The sequence below is a fragment of the Jaculus jaculus genome, chromosome 4 (genome assembly GCF_020740685.1).
Source record: "Jaculus jaculus isolate mJacJac1 chromosome 4, mJacJac1.mat.Y.cur, whole genome shotgun sequence".
In the NCBI taxonomy this organism is placed as follows: Eukaryota; Metazoa; Chordata; class Mammalia; order Rodentia; family Dipodidae; genus Jaculus; species Jaculus jaculus.
In genome coordinates, this window is record NC_059105.1 from 77,157,424 (window position 1) to 77,178,309 (window position 20,886).

At 36.5% G+C, this 20,886-nt stretch overlaps 1 protein-coding gene across 5 annotated transcripts in view; it reads left to right on the plus strand.

The window, feature by feature from the left end:
• Window positions 1-20,886, plus strand: part of Kcnh7 (potassium voltage-gated channel subfamily H member 7) — a 461,887-nt gene that overhangs the window by 374,746 nt on the left and 66,255 nt on the right. For all 5 annotated transcript variants that reach the window (XM_045147424.1, XM_045147428.1, XM_045147426.1 and 2 more), the window contains one exon: window positions 15,812-16,237. In XM_045147424.1, the coding sequence (XP_045003359.1) occupies window positions 15,812-16,237 (426 nt within the window). The remainder of the gene's footprint in view (window positions 1-15,811; window positions 16,238-20,886) is intronic.

Sequence of the window (20,886 nt, forward strand, 5' to 3'; positions counted from 1 at the left end):
TGTTTAAACAAACTTCAAGTTAAGAAAATAATAAAAATTGAATATTCTAAGAAATCATCTATACTAATCATTTTGCAATATATATCATTTCTATAGGATCCTTGGAAAGTACACTAAACCTTTAAAACTGACAGAGCCACCATAAATATCTACTGAATTCATTTTTTAAAAATCCATTTCACTACTTAGAGTAACATCATGAAATTCATACAATCTCCCAAGATTTTAAAAGTAATTTTCTCCAACCACTCATTCGATATTCCATTCTTTTTTATGATAGCTATTCCATCCAGGCCAACAAAATGTCCCCCAATTTGAGGGCACTTGAGTTTATGAGGACATATCTTGCCCCTTGCTTAAACCGGGTCTTTTTAAAGCAATGACTTTTTAAAGAGAGCATTGCTTCCTTGAATTACCATTTCACCAAGACACATGGACCAAAGTGTGATAAATGAGAAGTTAACATTTTTTATCTTATTAGTAAGCACAGTAATCAATGACTTAATCACCTGTCTTCTGATGTGTCTAATTTTGCACAACTGACATATTCCAAGGGTGACAAAGAACTAAATTCATTCAATAATTATCATTGACACTATTATTTGTCATTTAACTTTTATTGATTTTAGGTAAATATAATTTGCATAAGGGCATTTGTGTTAAGCAGGGACCATACGTGGAATTTTATGTATTAATCTTAATTAGTTTATACTTGCCAATAGACATTGCTGTCCTCATTTTGCTGTAATAGATACTTGGGGAGATATTTTATTTTTGACAGAGGGTCTAGTTATGTAGTGCAAGCTGTTGTAGAACTCACTAGGTAGTCTAGGCTAGCCTAAAACATGCCAAATTTGAGCACTCAGATTACAGATATATGACATCATGCTCAGATGCAGGGTTAGCAATGGAAATGCTGCTGTAGGAAACAGGGTCCTGATTAAATCTGGAACCTGCACTGTCAACAATATTTGGCATGTAATGAATTTCTAATTAGTATACCTTATCTTTGTGTGTTGTGTTGGGTGTGTATTAGGTATGTGGTCATGTGTATGTACAGGTGCAGGAGTGCACATGTGTATGCATGTGTGTATGGAGCCCAAGGGTCATACTCCATTGCTTTAATTCAGAGCACAGTCTAGTTCTTTTTGAGACATTGTTTCTCATTGGTTTAGAGCTCATCAATTAACTTACCCTAGCTATTAGGTAAGCTAGGGGGATCATACTATTTCTGCTACTCCAGCTCTGGGATTTCAGATACACATTGCCACACTGCATTTTACATGAGTACTGAAGATTGAATACAAATTCTACCAACTGTGCTAAAACCCTAACCCAGAATGTCTTACTTTTTTCTTATTGTTGATGCTAACATGTATTAGTTATTTCATACCAATGTGACATTACCTACTTCTTTACTGGAAAAACTAAAATGAAAAAAAAAAAAGACTTAAAAGCCAGTTTGGTGATGCATGCCTTTAATCCCAGCACTCAGGAGGCAGAGGTATGAGGATTGCCATGAGTTCGAGGCCAGCCTGAGACTCCATAGTGAATTCCAGGTCAGCCTGGGCCACAGTGAGACCTTGAAAAAACAAACAAACAAACAAAAAAAAAAGATTTATTTTGCTTCATAATTTTCAAATATCTGGATCATTGGATCATTGATGACTGTTTCCACTGTTGTGGGCTTAAACTGAGGCTTAAAAATATGCTTAAAAAAATCGTGTGGTAAAGCAAAGTCACTTACACATGGCAGACAGTAAGCCGCAAATGTGATAGATAGGAGTCATGGCATATCCACCAAGGACACAACCCCAAGGTCTATATTCTCCAACTCAGCCCAAACAACTATAGTTTTCATAACCTACCACAGCAGCAGCAACAGTTGGAGACAAAGCCTTCAAGAAATAAGCCTACGGAGGACATTTTACATCCATACCATAATGGCATGCATGGCTCTAATATGTCTGCCTTGTCTTTCACGTGTCCTTCATGTGTCCTTCATGTGCTCCTGCCTCAACTCCAATGGATATGGTAAGTCAACTCAGAACACATCATCCAAGAACACTGAAACTAAAGGATATCCTTTGTGTGGAGAATACGGAGTACTCAGCCTGTGGAAAAGCAAATTAGCAGAAAGGAAGAAGAATAAGGAGAAACACATTGGCTTCTTAGAAGCCCTTCCCAAGGAGAGCTAGTCATCAGATACATGGCCATATCTAGTTGTAAACAGAGCAGGAAAAGATGATTCTTGGCTCAGTAGTCACATGTTAGAAATAGTTCTGCCCCATGGAAGGGAGAACAATAAATTTTAACTCACAGCAGATGTCTCTAATATATTACTTTTGCCCATGATTTTTCTGTTTTGTTATGTCTTTCTTATTCCTCCTTAACTTATCATTAAGCCCATGTAGCAACAATTCACTTTTGAATGAAAATTAATTATTCCCCAGTGCTTTTCCTTTCTCTTTAAAGTCTCCTAGAAAACTAATCCACTTTCCAGAACTTTAATCATTATCTCAGGAGGGTAAAAGTTACTAGTTCTAACCTCCTTCCAAGCTCTATCCCAGACCTTTTTACTATTGGCATCAGCATCTATATTCCAGGTTATTCTAATCAAACTTTTACTTTGCTTCCCTATCTTCAAACTTGCTCCTCAGTCAGATGTACTTTTGAAAATCATCTGCAAAAGCCTCACTCATGCACAACTGTGCTAAGTGTTCATTCTCTTGAATTCTATTTCATTATTAATTAAATTAATTTTTAAACAAGGATAAGGAACATGGAGAGAAATGTGCACCATAATTTCCAAGAGAAGGGTAAAAGCAGAGAAGGGATGTAGATGAATTATTTATTAGGCAAGAGGAAATCTGGAATCAGCTGCATGATGTTACCATATACCCCTCAGAGAAGCCAGGTACAAGGGCTGTGGTATAATGATGAGATGCACTGTCCAACCGGCCATTGACTTGCTTGGAATTTAAGAGCATATGGCTCTGTAAGAACCTCTCATTTTCTGTGTATACAGTAACTTTTAAAGACAATAAGTGTTCGAGTTATCATCCAACCTATACTTCTGTGTAAATATTTTCCCCTGGAGAGATACAAACATGTGTTTATTCATCCTAGATAGGGCACAAATGACAAACAAAAGCACAGCTGCACCAAAACCAATTTTAATGAACCAATGAGTTTATCAGGATTACTTACAGAGCAAGAGTTAGGGGTTAAGAGTGTAGAGACCCCAAAGCAGTCATAACATGGAGAAGTCTTATTTCAGCATGAATGATGATCTCCCCATAGCTATGTATATGAAAATGCCCATGCCTTGATCTTCCTTCTGTATACTTCATCTCCTGAGATCACAAGACCTTATGTATCATTGCATTCAGTGGGCATGTGGCAGTTCCTTCAATTGGGGAGTGTCAACAGATCCAAATTCAAAGTTATCTCATGAGTGGCCCCAGCTTCTTCTTATAAACTGGCAACAGTTGTTTTTCTCAGAAGAGAGCTCACAAAATATTGGTCAGAATCTGCCTCTCAGTAGATGTTTCCTGTTCCTATTGTAGTTACCTGCATGCTGCTAAAATAAACCACCTGACCTAAAGTAGCTGATAGGCAAAAGAGTTTGTTCTGGCTTGCATCCTGGAGGGAAACCTTCATCATGGCTGAGAAAGGATGGTAATACAGAGCAACATACCTTCTCTAAAAAGGTTCCACCTCCAAAATTGTCACCAGCTGGGAACCAAATATTCTAAGCACATGAGGTTAAAAGAAACATCTCATTCAAACCACCACAGCCCCTATAACAATGGGTAGTTGACATGTGACTTTGACATTTCAGCTTTCTCTACTTGATTTTCTAAGCCTCTCCTTCCCTCCAACATAGCATTCTAAGTCATATACATACAAAAGCAAATGTTATTTAGGTTAGTCTATAAAACAGATCAAAACACAATGATAAATTTGATATGTGGTTGAACCTGAATGAAGCTAAGTGATTCTGATTTTTGCAAAATAATCCAATAACTCATATTCAATCCAGATCACAGTCTATTTTAATCTAAGCCTTAGAAAATAATTTGAATTCAAAGTACTTCAGTAACTCTACTAACAAATTTTAACATTTTATTTGATTAAAAATAACTTCCTTTCTGACAGATTTGAAATGTTATAAATTTATGCATAGATTATTTGAATTCTGAGTAGTCATCAGTAAATGCTTGTTTCAGTGATAATTACTCAGGTTTGTATCAAATTATATGCTGAAAAGTTGGGGAGTTTAAATCTTTCCTGATACTGCATAATTTATCTGATTCATTTTGTTACTGAATACTCTTTCTCATAGATAAAAATACAGCCAGCCTATTAGTTAAGTGCAAGTCCTGAGTAAAAGATAAATAACAGATGAGCAGGCTCTACCAACACCTCAGCATGGCGTTTAGCAGCTGCCAAAAGTACTGTATAATCTTTTGGAAGACTTAATCGTTCCCTATTGCACTTTTCAAAAGACAAGAGTAGTTATTAATCCTGGTGTTCGCACAAAATTTTCACAGTAGATCTCCATTGAATAAATGGAGCCATTTCATATAAAGATTTTAGTTTTATATAACACTTAACTTAAAAGTTAAACAAATAGCAACATGCTGGCAAGAAGAAAAATTATACTTGTAAAGAAAACCATATTTTAATTTATGATAAACTGTACATTTAATTAATGGTTTTTGGGGAAAAGAAATAGAAGTGGCTTTCTGAAGAACATAGAATTTCCCTTTTTTATAAAGGGAGAGTCCCCCCCTTTATTTCTTTCTCTCTTAAAAGAAAATTCTTATAATAGTTCAATTAATCATATTTTATCCTTCTAAAGTATGTTACTACTCAAATGTGTGGGAGAAGTTGGCACTTTTAAGAAAACAAAATACACTAGGAAGTAGATATTTCTATTTAGTAGACTCTAAGAAGTCTGTTAAATTTGATAGGTATTTAACTACCTAATATTCATCTTTCAAAACAGTGTCCTAAACTGTTTTAATGTCAAATTTTAACTTAACTTTGACTTTTAAAATTTATCTTCTTCTCAAAACACATTATTAACTTTTTAAACTATATTTTCGTTTACACTACGTAAAAAATACAAAAGGAGATAGAAAAAAAAATAAGATGCTAATTCTAAACTCAGTTTACTGAAAGTAGAAAAAGTGTAATTAATGAAATAATATTGTCATTTAAAAATAGATAAATCCTTTTGACATTCAAGAGAGCAACTGTTTGTTAGAAATGAATTCTAAAAGAAGTGATTATGCATGTACAATGCTAGCACTAGATAATAAAATCACGAATTTGATGATAGGTTTATGGGAAAAATATAAAAAATATGTTTCAGATATAACTAGTCCATAATGGCATCTGATACTCATTTATTTTGATGCCATGATCTTTTCCTCCTATTATGATGGTCTTGTGTAGGTAGTGTCAGGCACTGTGAGGTCATGGATTTCCAAGCCATTTTGTGTCTGGAGGAGCACATTGTAAGGAGTCCTACCCTTCCTTTGGCTCTTATATTCTTTCTGCCACCTTTTCCACAATGTACCCTAAGCCTTGGAAGGTGTAATAGAGATATTGTAGTGCTGGACACTCCTCTGTCACTTCTTTTCAGCACCATGATGCCTTCTGAGTCATCCCAAGGTCACTGCCATCTGAAAAGAGATTCTCAACCAAAAGTGAGAGTAGCATTAATATATGGGGTATGAACATTAAAAGAAGTGCTTACTGGGCAGTTTGGTGAGCATAGTATATACATTTGGCCAGACAGCAGCAGATGTTTCACCCCTAGGGCTCATGACTACCCCTGTTTCAGGTTTTCAATATCAGGGACACTTCTCAGGTGTGTCGTGTCCTATCTTTTTCTGATGCCTAGTCTCTACTGCTGTCTCTTATATATTTCTTGAAATACTGAAATCCTCACTGAGCTCTGATATGCTTTGATTTTTGCAAACACTATATTATCAGATACGTTCATCAAAGCCATATATGGCCACCTTGAATTTAACATTTAACAGTTCTCAAACTGATATTCATGAAAAGAAATATTCCCAAAGACCCGAGTTCTTTTAGAAAACTCTCATAAATTCCGCTATTAGTGAAAATTTTAATGTAATGAAATATTTGTCTGAATCAGGAAAATGATTAACTAGTAGCTCAGAATTTCCACCTACCTGATTTTGATGTCCAAGAATATATTTAAATTTATAGTGAGACATCATAGTACTAAAGTATAATGTATAAATAATCTGATCAGTAAAAGTCAAATGATAGTTGGATGATAATATAATACATGTGGAACCAGGCAGAAGTCAAAAGAACCTAAACTGTAACGTTTGGTACCACACCAATTACTAACAATTTATAACCAAAACAAGATCTACTGTAAATAAAAGGATGCAATAGTTCTATACAAGTATGTATATCACAATATAATAAGTAAAATATCCTTCTAAACCCAGTGTCAGAGATGATTGGATTAATCATTTAGTGCAGACTTCAATAGTTCCCTAAAGCTTAAAAGTTAACTTTAAGTAAATAAAACTTTTTATAGAAGTATCAACTAATACCATTTAAATTGATATTGAAAGCCCCACAAGAGCAGTTTGTGCCTTAAGACTTATGTTGGATTATACTGAAATAGCAACTACATCTTTGAACATTGTAACACTATTTTATTTTAATTCATATTTTTCAATCAGGTATTGAGCTGAGAAATAAAACTGAAAACCTAGTTTACCTATTCTATTGCATCATAAAAAGTAGCACTTGGTTTATTCTTTCTGTATAGTTACCAAATACTTAATTAATGACAATAGCTTTGAATCATTCACTGAATTCAAGTATTTTATAATTCATCTGGTTTTCCCTCCATTTTGTTAGTTTCCTAATGCTACAGGTAATAAAATATCATAAACTGAGTAACTTGAAATAATGAAATTTTATTTTCTCCCAAATCTTGGTTCTGTAAGATCCAAATTAGGGTGTTGGCAAGGTGGCTACTGCCGGGCTCCTTCCCGCTCAGGTAGTGCCAAGGGAAGGACCAGGCCTGCTGGTTCCTCCCTAGGGGTTGAGGGGATGACGAGCGCCGGACGACTCAGAAACCTCTCCTGGCCACCGGAGAAAAACCACTGTGAGTCGGGAGTCTTTTCAATGCAGGAACTCGCAGAAACAACTCGCTTTATTACTCTGAGCAGTTGCCTATATCATGTTGGGGACGAAGGCAGGGATTTTGGGATGGGGCAGAGGTAAGGGCCAATAGTAAACTTTAACTATTGAAATGGTAATTACAATTGCCACACAGAGGTAGCAGGCCAGAAGCCATTAGGTGTCTTGCTGAGTCAGAGCAGGCCAGAGACAGGTCAACAAACTTTAGCTAGGCTCAGGAAGTTCTGCCAGGCCTCATGCCTGGGCCGTTGAGGGCCCAACATCTCCCCCTTTTGTTTTTGTAAGAGCATTAGTCACCATGGCCCCTGTCTTAGGTTGTCCCCCTCTGGGGATCTTACCCATCATTGAGTACCAGGTGTTTAGCTCACTGAGAACCCACTCCATGCCCTGTCTTAGGTTGTACCCCTCTGGGGACTTACCCGTCATTGGTCACATGGAGGGCAGGGGAGGTGGCAGTGGGTCATCTGAGGAACTTAATTCCTGAGTTTCCAGCCTGTGGTATTGCCTCTAGCTGCCGGTGAATAAACAAGGAGGAGAGGAAGGAGAAGGAGGTGGAGGGGTCCAAGTAGAGGGAGGAGGTAAGGTAAGAAGTCATGTAAGCCTGTCTGCAGCGGGTCATCCTGGAGGACCCATTGCCTCCTCTCCAAGTCTTCCTGGAGGCTCTTAATCTTGTACTGGACGATTCCTGATTTATTGGCGTAAAAGCTGCATTTTTCCTGTAAAAACAAATATACGCCTCCCTTTTCGGCCATTAGTAGGTCTAGTCCTCTCCTGTTTTGTAGGAGTACCTCCACCAGGGAATCTAGCTTCTAGAAATGATATCTACATCTGGGATTAAGGTGGTTGGCACACAAAGGCCCGTCCAATTGCTGGGCAGAAAGTTATTGGCCATCTTGCCTCCACAAACATAAACCATTCCAGAAAGCGGGCAGCATTGAGCATTGGGCTCAATTGTGTTAAAAATACAGAAGGAAGGATGAATGTATCCCACATCTATACAGGAATTATTAGGGGAAGGCAGGGCCCAAATGCCCAGAGGAAACATTGGGAAAAGCTGGACAGGGATGGGGAAGGTGGCTGAGCAGTTTTTTTAAGGTCGTATGGGCAATTGTACTATAAGCAGCCAGAGAGGCCCAGATCGGAGGCAAAGCCAGTAATCATCTATAAGGGAGGGAGTTATTTAGTTTAGCAGGGTGAAGGACCATTTTAGGAAGAGTCCTCAGGGGCGGGACACTCCCTGGAAGTGATTGTCAGTGTCTCCTTGTTGGGAAAATATTTTAGGTCTCTCGCTGATACCCAAATGGGTCTTTTTTTTTTTTTTAAACAAAGTTTTCCCATGGACAAAAATTTTATGAGCTTCACACAAGTTTCTGTCAAAAAACTCCTTTCTGTTAACAGAGATTTGTATTTTAATTACTTCTCAGTACAAAAGACTATTAAGGCCAGCCAAATGGCTTCCAACACTGAATATATATAATCTTGCTTACATGTAAGTGCTAATGTCTTGCTAAAGCCTTTTTATCAAATGGCCAGAGCTATGGATACAAGTCCAGCCAAAATGGCTCCAGACAATTCCCCCTTTTTTGTTTATTTTTTATGAACTGGGCCCCTCCAGGCCTCGGTGCAGAAAGACTATGTCTGTCTTAGGTTGTTCTTTACGATATTTAGGCCTTACCCATCATCGGTACGTGAATTCCATCATTCATGCCCTGTCTTAGGTTGACCTAACTCAAGAGAATCTTACCCGTCTTTTACTATCAGCCTCTGCAGGGGCTTTAAGATAATGTCTCAGGAAGCTGGGGTCGGGTCTGTAGCTGTATCCCATGTATTTCTGTATGGATATCCATAAAGGATCTTAAAAGGCATTTAACGAGTATGGGCAGCAGACACAGAATGAGTAAAAGACAAACACCTGTAGTAGTAAAGTTTCCTATCCAAGAAGTGACAGAATTTCCTCTAGGCAAGGCAGACTTAAAAGTAGATATTAAGTCATCAGCAGTTTTAGCTGTATCAAAAATAAGCTGATTATTTTGTAAAGACAAAATCTCTGAATGTAACTGAATTAGATCTAAGGAAATATTATCGTTGTGCCAAATATCGCTTAAATGTATTTTCCCAACGCTGTTAGTTGTTATTATATATTTTTTAGAAGTAACACAAATCCATTGAAAATCTATATGACATTCCAAACGAGTTTTAACTTTTAACCCTAGTATATAGAGTATCTAACAGGTATCTATGTATGTATCTATGGTAAGGATCAAGCCCAAGATCTTAAGGGGAGGTATAGTTTGAACTTTCTTAGGAACTACTTTAAAGCTGTGAGTATGAAGGATAGTTAGACATTAAAAGTACAAGCCTAAAGCCAAAAGCCACAGTACATTTTAGGAACTCCTGTTAGGCACACTTTGTATATCTTTATATTGAAATCTGAAACCCACCATCACACCTTAAGATAAACAATTGAATATATTGGGGCCATTTATTTAAATTATCACATTTTGCCCCTGGAGCCCAATAGCCATCACACACTATAAATTGTTAGAAAAAATTAAAATATTTAGGGTAAATAAGGCCCTTTTTAGTTGGTCGTGTGGGGGTAAGGATTCCCCCTTTTGTTTTTGTAATTGAGATTTGAGAGTTTGATTACATATTTTTTAAAATATTTCTATTTATTTATTTGAAAGCAACAGACAGAGAAAGAGGCAGATAGAGAGAGGGACAGAGAACGGGTATGTCAGGGCCTTTAGCTATTGTAAATGAATTCCAGACGCGTGTGCCCCCTTGTGCATCTGGCTAACATGGGTCCTGGGGAGTTGAGCCTTGAACCTGGGTCCTTAGGCTTCACAGGCAAGCGCTTAACCACTAAGCCTTCTCTCCAGCCCATGATTATATCTTTTAATAATAGCCTGGCCCCAGGTTGTATGGGATGCCTATGGAATGTGAGATTTTTCAGGTCTGGAGAAAATCTATAAAGGCCTTGCTTTCAAAGTAGGGGCCATTATTTGTTTTAATTTGATCAGGCAGCCCAAGAGTGGTGAAACATTGAAGCATTTAATTAATGGCATGTTTAGATTTCTTTTTTTTCAGCATGTGCCAATGCCCAGTAGGCACAGAAAAAGGCCATTGAGCCCAGTCACCACGAGATGGCGGATGTCTCCCCTGTCCCCACCTGGATCAGTCCAAGGGGGCCATGTGGCAGTCTCCTAGAAGGTGGATTGCCCACTATTTCCCAGTAGGGAAGGGTCAACCACAAGCTGCCAGGAGGGGTCCATCTATTTAAATTACCAAATTCTGCCCCTGGCTCCCAGTAGATTTATAATTATCATATATTATAAATTGTTCTCAGTTTAATTTTAAAGGTCTCCACAGTCTTGACCAATTTAAGATATTGAGATTTGTAAAATTAAACAAGTTAAACACTTCTAATGTATAAAGGCACAGAATAAACATTTCTAACTGGTATAAGGCATAGCAAGGAAAGACTAAAACAATGTAAATTGAACTATCATAACCTAAAATTTGTCTCAGTGCCTGTAATTTTAACTTGCTTGTGGTTTTTTAACTTAAAATCTTAAGTCTCAGCCAGGCATGGTGGTGTACACCTTTAATCCCAGCACTTGGGAGGTGGAGGTAGGAGGATTACTATGAGTTTTAGGCCACCCTGAAGTTCCATAGGGAATTTCAGGTCAGCTTGGGCTAGAGTAAAATCCTACCTCGAAAAACTAAAAACTAAAACAAAGAAAAAACAAATCTTAAATACTTTAATTTAATATCTCTAGCTAAGCATATCAGTCTATTACAAATTTAACCTTGATTAAACTCTTTTTGGGCCTGGGCAGCAGGATGTAGCCAGCCCTTATGCCAGTATTTCAGTTCCAACAAAGTTCCCCATAGTCTTTCTTTCCTCTTAGAAAGCTTATAAGCTAAGCCTCAAAGTTTAATGCTGTCTGTACTTAGAATTTTTAAACTTTCCTCTGAATAGTCCATAAAATTTGGCTTACCACTCCAGAAGACACATTTAATTGTAAGTACCAAGTTTATGTCTATTTTTTTAAAGCAAAGGTTCCAATAGATTAACATCCACATGGTCAGGTTCATCTCAGCTCATTAGACAGCTTTAGGTTTGCTGAGATAAACTTCCAGACCAGGTAAAGTTATGGAGGAAGGAATATTTATTGAAGCTTACAGATCCAGGGGAAGTTCCATAATGACAGAAAAAGCTGGCCTGCCTTCACAAACCCAAGCAGAAAGAGAGAGAAGCACAAGCCTTTAGAAATACAAAAGCTGCCAGCGAACCGAAGGGGAAGGGGAAGAGAAAGGGAACAAAGAGATGTCAACAAGTAAGTACAGGTTATAGAAGCAAAGTTTAGTGCACTAAATATGAAGACTGCCTCATAGCTCATGAGGGTATGCTCACCCACATACACCAATTACCTCCTCAACAACTGCCTCTCATGGAGTACACTAGTCTGTCGGGGTCCCAGAGCCCCATGTTGGGCGCCAGATGCTGGGCTCCTTCCCAGTCAAGTAGTGCCAAGGGAAGGACCAGGCCTGCTGGTTCCTCCCTAGGGGTTGAGGGGATGATGAGCATCGGACGACTCAGAAACCTCTCCTGGCCACCGGAGAAAGACCACACTGAATTGGGAGTCTTTTCAATGCAGGAACTCGCAGAAACAACTCGCTTTATTACTCTGAGCAGTTGCCTATATTATGTTGGGGACGAAGGTGGGGATTTTGGGATGGGGGAAGAGGTAAGGGCCAATAGTAAACTTTAACTATTGAAATGGTAATTATAATTGCCACAGGGAGGTAGCAGGCCAGAAGCCATTAGGCATCTTGCTGAGTCATAGCTGGCCAGAGACAGGTCACCAAACTTTAGCTAGGCTCAGGAAGTTCCACTAGGCCTCATGCCTGGGCCTTTGAGGGCCCAACAGGCTACCTCCAGATAGAGTGGAAAAAATGTGTTATGTGCCCCTTTTAGGTATAAGAAGCTTTGACATTTGTCATTTCTTAGCCTGTAGCTATATCTACCTCCATTGTTTTGTGGGATTCTCCCTGTATGTCTTTATGTCTTTACATATAAACCTCTTTTTTTATAAGAACATCGTGTATTAGATTCAGGCCTTGTGTTAGTTACTTTCTCACTAGTGGAACAAAACATCAGACTAGAAGCAATTAAAAAAGGGCCTTATTTCAGTTTATAGCTGTTGTCCATCATGGCAAGGAAGACATGGCAGCAGGAGCTTGAGGCAGCTGGTCACGCTCGGCACAGCATAGGAGCAGAGAGGGATGCGTGCTGGTGCTCAGCCAGTTCTCTCCTTTCTGTCCAGTCAAGGAACTCAGCCCACGGAATGTGCTGCTGTTGAGTCTCCCCAATTCAATTAACCATATTAAGTTAACCCCTCACAGGCATGCACAGAGGCTAACCTAAACTAGATCATCCCTCAAAAACATGCCTAGAGGATAATTTTCTAGATAATTCCAGATACCGTCAAGTTGGCAATTAATATAATCCATCACAGGCCTAATCCAAACCATTATGAACTCAATTTGACTTGATTAAACCTGTATTAGCCTTATTTCCAAATAAGGTCACATTCACAGGTACAAAGGATTAGGACTCAGACATGTATTTAGGATGTTTACAAATTAACCCATAACAGCCATATTGTGAAATCCAAGCAATTTTAACTACTTCATCTGTAAGAATTATAATTAGGAATATAAATCTCACAGATTTTAAAATAAATATATTTCTTTTTAAAAAGCTCTTAAGTATCACTAAGTATGAAAAGGCTTAACCTAAAACTTAATGCCTAAAGTCTCTAACATGTCCCATTTAGTCTGGCCCATACCCTCCCCATTGCTATCCTCCATTACTATTTATCTTACATTTTTATCCTGCTGCAAAAATGAAGTTTTCTTACAATTCCTCAAAATATCACATATTGGGCTGGAGAGATTGCTTAGCGGTTAAGTGCTTGCCTGTGAAGCCTAAGGACCCCGGTTCGAAGCTCGGTTCCCCAGGTCCCACGTTAGCCAGATGCACAAGGGGGCGCACGCGTCTGGAGTTCATTTGCAGAGGCTGGAAGCCCTGGTGCGCCCATTCTCTCTCTCTCCCTCTATCTGTCTTTCTCTCTGTGTCTGTCACTCTCAAATAAATAAAAATTTAAAAAAATAAAAAATAAAAAAAATCACATATTATTTTATGCTTCTTTAACTTTGTTGATTTTCTCCCCTCCTCATACAGTTCCACCCTTTCAAACTCATGCATGTCCCTACAACATTCATTTTTAAGTTCTCAGCATCTCAACACAGCTTCCATCTTTTCCTAAAAGTCTTCTATGAGGAGCCCATCCCCCACAGCCTCAGATACTGGGGACAAGTGGACATCAACAAGGTCCCCATTTTCCTGTGCATCTGTTTCCCTACATGGCCTCCACTCCATGTTGTCAGAAACAGTGATGTCCCCATTTGTTAGTCTCTAACTCTGATCACAGTGGACCAGCAGATGTCAAATGTATGTATGGAACTTGCCATCTCAGTGAAAGTTCGAGATACTGTAGACATTTTTGTTTCTATTTCTACCAGTTCGCCACATATGGGGAATGTTGTTATTCTCTTTGGAGGATCATGTGCACTTTTTATGAGAGCTGGGAGAATGTGATGGATACATATTTTACATGATGGCTAAAGGACAAATAATATTTTAGATTTCACTTTGTGTAAGTTGAGTAGGCCCTGGATTTTGAGAAATGAATATAACAATAGCTTAAGCAATGAACCATTCTTTCAGACAAAGCTGTCATTCACTTGTTGTCTATGCTAAATTCAAAGGGAATACAAGTACACTAATTAGTACTCTTCAAGTGAAAACTAATTAAATATTTTTTTTTTTTACCATTTGGGTTTGAAAGTTAAATGCTTATATATTTGTATATCTTAAATTCTGAGATTTTTAGCAGTTTTAAGTGATACAATTACTTTTCTTATGTGTACCTGATGCTAGTACTTAATTCCTATCATTTTTCCACAATGGCTTAAAATAAAGTCTGAACTCTACAGATACTTGATTCAGATATACACTGAGCTGGCCAAATGATCAGGTCATAACATTTATTAGTTTTTCAAAACCCTTTAAATTGGTTTAATTGTTATGTAAAAAAAACCAAACTTGCTTATCTTAAATTTACATTTAAAAGTCATCTCATGCCAGGCTTGGTGGTGCACACCTTTAATCACAGCACTTGGCAGGCAGAGGTGGGAGGATTACCTTGAGTTCAAGGCCACCCTGAGACTACATAGTGAATTCCAGGTCAGCCTGAGCTAGAATGAGACCCTACCTCAAAAAAAAAAAAAAAAAAAAGAAGTCATGTCACGTCTTATTTATGGATTAACTTTTCAAATTTGTTAAAATATAGTCATAGTAATTTACATGTGAAATAAAGTATTGGATATAACAGTAATATAAATTTAATATTGAAGTTTGCCTTAGTTAGTGCATTATTATTCTCAAGATAAATTCAAAGTGGATACAACTACCAAAAACATAGAGTACCATTTAACTATCCAGCAGATTATCTAAGATCCATGCTGGAAAACCAATAATACATTTTCTGCTTAAAAGAATCTAGGCTAAGAAAACTTAATAGATGAAACTTATGTCCTTTAAACATAATTCTTCTATATGGCACATCTTATAGTTAAAATATTTTTGTTCTAACTTTTGGTTTTTGAAACTTCTTAAAACTCACAAAATAATTAACTTACTTACTCCAGATAAACTAGAACTCAAGGAGGTAAATTGTTTTAGTTGACCTATGGTTTTTGTTAATAAATTATATAACAAATCTTAGTATTTCATGCACCTCTATAAGAATCTGGAAATTCTAAATCAATATCTGAACTTTTTCTGTAGCACAGTCCTTTCATGATTCTATAACTCTCATGAGTTTTTATTGATGTATATTATCCTAGAATATGAAATACCTTGTAAAAAGGACTGTTTTGTACATTAATCTCATTTGCTTCCTTCTGTATTAACAATAAGTTATAGGAGGAAATGATGTTTAATTAAGTATTTGAATAATTATATTAATATATTATCATTCAATTGATTTATTGAGATTTATTTATGGATCAAACATGGGTAAGTCAAACCAAAGTATAGATCAAAGTATGCTTCTATTATAGCCAACCTATGCTAAGTATGAAAGCGGTTTATTACTCAAGTGCCAAAACTGAGTTATGATTTTCTGAAATAATTCATGTACTTTGTTTCAGAAACAACCATTTCTCAGTATCTCAAGAATAGTGTTCATTATTTTTCAGTGAAAAACATACTTATCAAGAAATGCTATTAAGGTTTCATAAGCCAACTATATTACAAAATATGTATTTATATAAATATATGGATTCATGTAAATGTATGAGAGTTTTCATACATACTTCAAAGCAATATGAATATTTTCTGATAGATTATGCTGTATAATTATATATATGTGTGTGTATGTGTGTGTGTGTGTGTGTGTGTGTGTATACCTTCCAGATTAGGAAATGACATTTTTATGTAGTGTATGCTTTTCTTGCCTACATACAGGTTCTTTCTTTGGGAGCAGACGTCCTGCCAGAATATAAACTGCAGACACCACGCATCAACAAGTTTACAATATTGCACTACAGCCCCTTCAAAGCAGTCTGGGATTGGCTCATTTTGCTCTTGGTCATTTACACTGCTATATTCACTCCCTACTCTGCAGCCTTTCTCCTCAATGACAGAGAAGAACAGAAAAGGCGAGAATGTGGCTATTCTTGTAGCCCTTTGAATGTGGTAGACTTGATTGTGGATATTATGTTTATTATAGACATTCTCATAAACTTCAGAACAACCTATGTAAATCAGAATGAAGAAGTGGTAAGTGACCCTGCCAAGATAGCCATCCACTACTTCAAAGGCTGGTTCCTGATCGACATGGTTGCCGCTATTCCTTTTGACTTGCTCATCTTTGGGTCAGGTTCTGATGAGGTAAGAGCTGCTTAAGAGTCTTATTTTTCTGAAAGATTAAAATTGTAATAGTAAATCCACTTTAACTGCAAGAAAGCAATTTCTTTATAAACTTTCAATATCTCACAGATGAAATTCATTTTCACCTGGAAATGCTATAAAATGAAATTGAGTCACTTTTTCATACAAATACTGTAATTTTTATACTTTGCAAGAAATACAAAATATTCTCTTTAACCATCAAATTAAATTTTGAAACAAGTACTATACAGCATACAGTATCTCCCTAGTAGGTAAAACCTTTAAATTCATAGTTGCAAAACTCTCAAACATTAAAGATGTCTAAGTTATTACTGGGACTTGAGAAAGGAGGGACCTGGTTTTCTTTACACTATGGAGAAGAGAGCACTTTTTGAAATGGTCACACTATTTCACTTCAGTATCAACCATTTTGGAAAATACTTATTGCTTGTCTCTATACAGTATAAACTGGAAAACTTAAGGAAGTAGAAGTGTGTGTATACTGATGCATTTTCTGAATAGAGAGTCTGAAACTATAATCTAATCTTTAAAGGACTGTTTGATCCAAAAAAAAGTCTCCTAAAGTCCCTTTCCTTTAATTATCATAAATATTATTACACATGAATTTGCTGGGTTCTATGACTGATTTACCGAACTTATTAAAGGTGTTTTAAGATAGTCAGCTGAAAACTAGTTCAACTCAATGTGCTGCATTTTTAAAATTCAGTATCCTTTTCTGTCCAAAAAAACTTCTCATCATCTTTTGTTTCTTTTGTTAATTTGTAATTTTTCCACAAAAGGACAATCTTAACAGATAGGTGCTCCATAGACACTGAAGGATTCAGGACCAGAGGACCCTCCTCTGCCAAAGGAATCAATAGGTTCAAAATTGGACTTTTTGACTTTCTAGAATAATTACAAGATTAGTTTTACTTAAATTTCTGGACAATTTTAAATTTTTTTAAATTCCATTAAAATGTGTGATTCAGATAATCACTAGATCAAAAGGCTTTCTTTGAAACAAGAGAAACTTAAGTTATTGTCAACAATGTAGGAAGAAATTCTTGTGGGAAAGAGGATGTCCAGATCACCTTTGCAATGAAGAACCAAGGGTAAGTTGCAGTTTGTATCAGAAAAAGCAGTGTCAGTCCTGAGTTCCCGAGTAATTTCATGAAATAAATTCTAAAATCACTTCTCATAATAGTTAAGATGTGGTGCAATATGGAAAGACATTGCTTTAGAGTCAGAAAGACCCAGGTTTGCTTCTTCTCTATGCTATTTACTTGGAATTATTTAACATTTTTAAGGTTTTATTTCCCTTCTTTGTGAAACACCGAGAAGTAAGCTTTTGTTTTAAAAATCAGCATTTTATGAAAAAGACTAGTCCAGTTCTAGATACATGTTATTGCCTACCAAGCTTATTTCTCTTTTCCTCTGCATCTCTTTGGATGAGCATACCTCTTTCCTAATAACTAACCGTAAAAATTTACATATCAGCCAGGCATAGTGGCAGACACCATTAATCCTAGCATTCCGAGGCTGAGGTAGGAGGAGTACTGTAAATTCCAGGCCACCTTGAGACAACATAGTGAATTCCAGGTCATAATGAGCTAAAGCAAGACCTTACCTCAAAACAATAGCAACAACAAAAAATTACATACGGTTGCCAGGGAGATGGCTCACTAGGTAAGTTTACTTGCTGTACAAACATGAAGACCTGAGTCCAATCCCCTGTACCAAGGTAAAAAGCTAGCATGGTTGTGCACACCTGTAGCCCCAACCCTGAGTTAGAAGAGACAGGACTTTTGACATTAGCTGGTTAGATAGTTTAATCAAAACACAGTGAGCTCCAGGTTCAATGAGAAACTGCAGCAGGGATATAGGGCATAGGAAAAGTGAAAGAGGATAGCCAACATCCTCTTCTGGCTGCCATAAGCAGCTTAATTGGGGGGATTTTTAGGCAACTTTTATAGATCATAATGTCTTTAATCAGATGGTAACAACCTGGGAAGAAAAATGTATGTTTTGGAGGGGGAATCTTGTTTGTTTGTTGTTTTAAAAATATTTTTATTTAGTTATTTATTTGACACAGACAGACACAGAGAGAAAAAGCAATTAGATAGAGTGAGAATGGGCACATCAGGGCCTCCAGCCACTGCAAACAAACTCCATACACATGCACCCCTTTGTGCATCTGGCTAACGTGGATCCTGGGGAATTGAGTCTCAAACTGAGGTCCTTAGGCTTCACAGGCAAGCATTTAACCACTCAGCCATCTCTCCAGCCCAAAAATCTTGTTTTGACTACCTTAACTTTTGAAATATTTGTTAGTCTACTGTTATAGATGACTTATAGGTGAACCAGATACTCCATAAGCAACCTGAGAGATATACTTCTGTGTAGAAGAAAAGAGAATCTATAAGTCAAAAATGAGATATAATCCTATCTGTGGATGGTGTGAATCAGTGCTACTTCTTTTCACCAGGACTGTGTACCAATTTCTGTGTGTATTTTTAAAAAGCATTTTGAGGCTGGGCATGTTGTCACTTGCCTGTAATCTCAGCTCCTGGGACAAGGAGGCCAGTCTATGCTATATAGCAAGACTTTTTCAAAAACCTGGAGGTTCCAATATGGAAGTTCTGCATGACAGCTTTGAAACTTCAATTGTGTTTGCTGTGGCACATAGCGGTGGTAGCCCATATGTCATAAAAATGTCTAGGGAAAAGATTACATGTGCTCATAGATGAGCATTTCTATAGTGAATGCAAAAATGCATAGTAAATAACTGAGGAAGTGAATGTCTACTAATTATTAAGAGGAATAATTTCAAACTTGCTTAATTTTAACTGAATTATTCAAATGTTTCCTTCTATGCATTAGCATTATCAATTAGCTTAAAATACTTTTGTATTTATATTACTGTCTTTCTTAACAGTTAATTATCCTGGATGTTAAACCACTAAAACACTTTTATTTCTTATATTCAACTCTAAAGAGAAAAATTGAAACCATATTATTTTGTATGTAAAACCTATATTGGTAATGAGAGAAAAACATGACAATATAATGGCTCATGTTTTCACAATAATAATACTTTTATATTATAAACTTTGAAGAATGTGACTACTGGCAATTTCTGGGCTTACCTGTGCTGTGGATATCTTTAATACTACCCAGAGAGGGAAATACTTCTGTATTTCCTAACTTTTTACATCATGAAACATGACACTACTAATAGCAAATAACCCAGTATTACTGGTGCAAAAGAACAATAACATTTTGTTTGTTTCCAGAAAGTCAACCTTGATGATCTGTTTCAAATTTTCCCTTATATAGCTTATCTGTGACAAATTTTAGTTTATGATATATTAACAGTACTCAGTGAGCTCTGCTTAGTAACATGGTTCATTAGTTCCTTCCTCCTCTGGAAACTAATATTCCTGTCATCAAATACTTTCTTAGTTGACCTTTCTTCTTTCTCACCTTACTATTTTTTAATGAATTCTAAATATGAAAGATCTTTCAAAAGTAAACTATAGGCTTTGTTGAAGGAAAATTCTATCAGAAAAGAAGGATTTCTGTTCACATTAATTTGATTTACAAATTAGACTGACAGATGAATTGTGTGATGAATATAAGGAAAATCTTATTATTCCTCTATATAGAAATTCTGATCATCTTCTGAGCTATTCTTTCTGAATGTGGCATTAGTTTATAAGAACTTACTTGATAAAATGCAACCTATTCAAGTTCTATTTTAAATTAAGGATTATTTTGACAATGTGTGAATGTTGAGATGCATATAGTAAAGAAGTAATTTCTTTCTCTTGTCTTTGACTTGTACTACATAAAAGTTTCAATTGAGTGTTTTTTGGAACTTTGCTCTTGTCTTCAAAATTCTGTAGCACGAGACCTAGGTTAACCAGTTGAATAAATTGTTTTGTTTTAAGTTGATAACTGTCTCATCCTTTCTATCTGATTAACTACATATTGATAGAGCTGTCATAAAATATGATGCTCATCAGGACCAAATCAAATGAAAAGGTATAGCAATCATATTTATTTGATGTAAAATTTACATATTAAGGTTTACAATAATTTGATAACCAGTTTTCCATGGTACTATAATAAAGGAGAAAGTAAATTCAAATTTCATTTCAATAGAATATTAGCTATAAAGGAAAATCTAAAAACTATAGCAAGATTGTTAAATATGGGAAGAAATTTCTCAGTGAAGTTATAAAATCTCTTTAAAAGTCATAGTTGGGGCCTGGAGAGATGGTGTAGCTCTTAAAGCACTAGCCTGTGAGGCCAAAAGACCCATTTCACTTCCCCAGGACCCATATAAGCCAGATGCACAGAGTGGCACATGCATCTGGTATTGGTCTGCAAAGGTTAAAGGCCCTGGCATGCCCATTATCTCCCTCTCTTTTTCCCTGTCTTTCTCTTCCCCTCTTTTTCTCCATCTTTATCAAATAAGTAAATGATAAACAAATTTTAAAGCCATTGTTGTTGTAAATAATCAAAGTTTGGTATGAATAAAGAAATGGCAAACTGTATAATTCCCTAAGGTTATGCACATATTCAACCTATAGTCTTTGATGGTTTGAGTATTTTCTTGGAAATATTGACATAGCTAAATGAAGCAC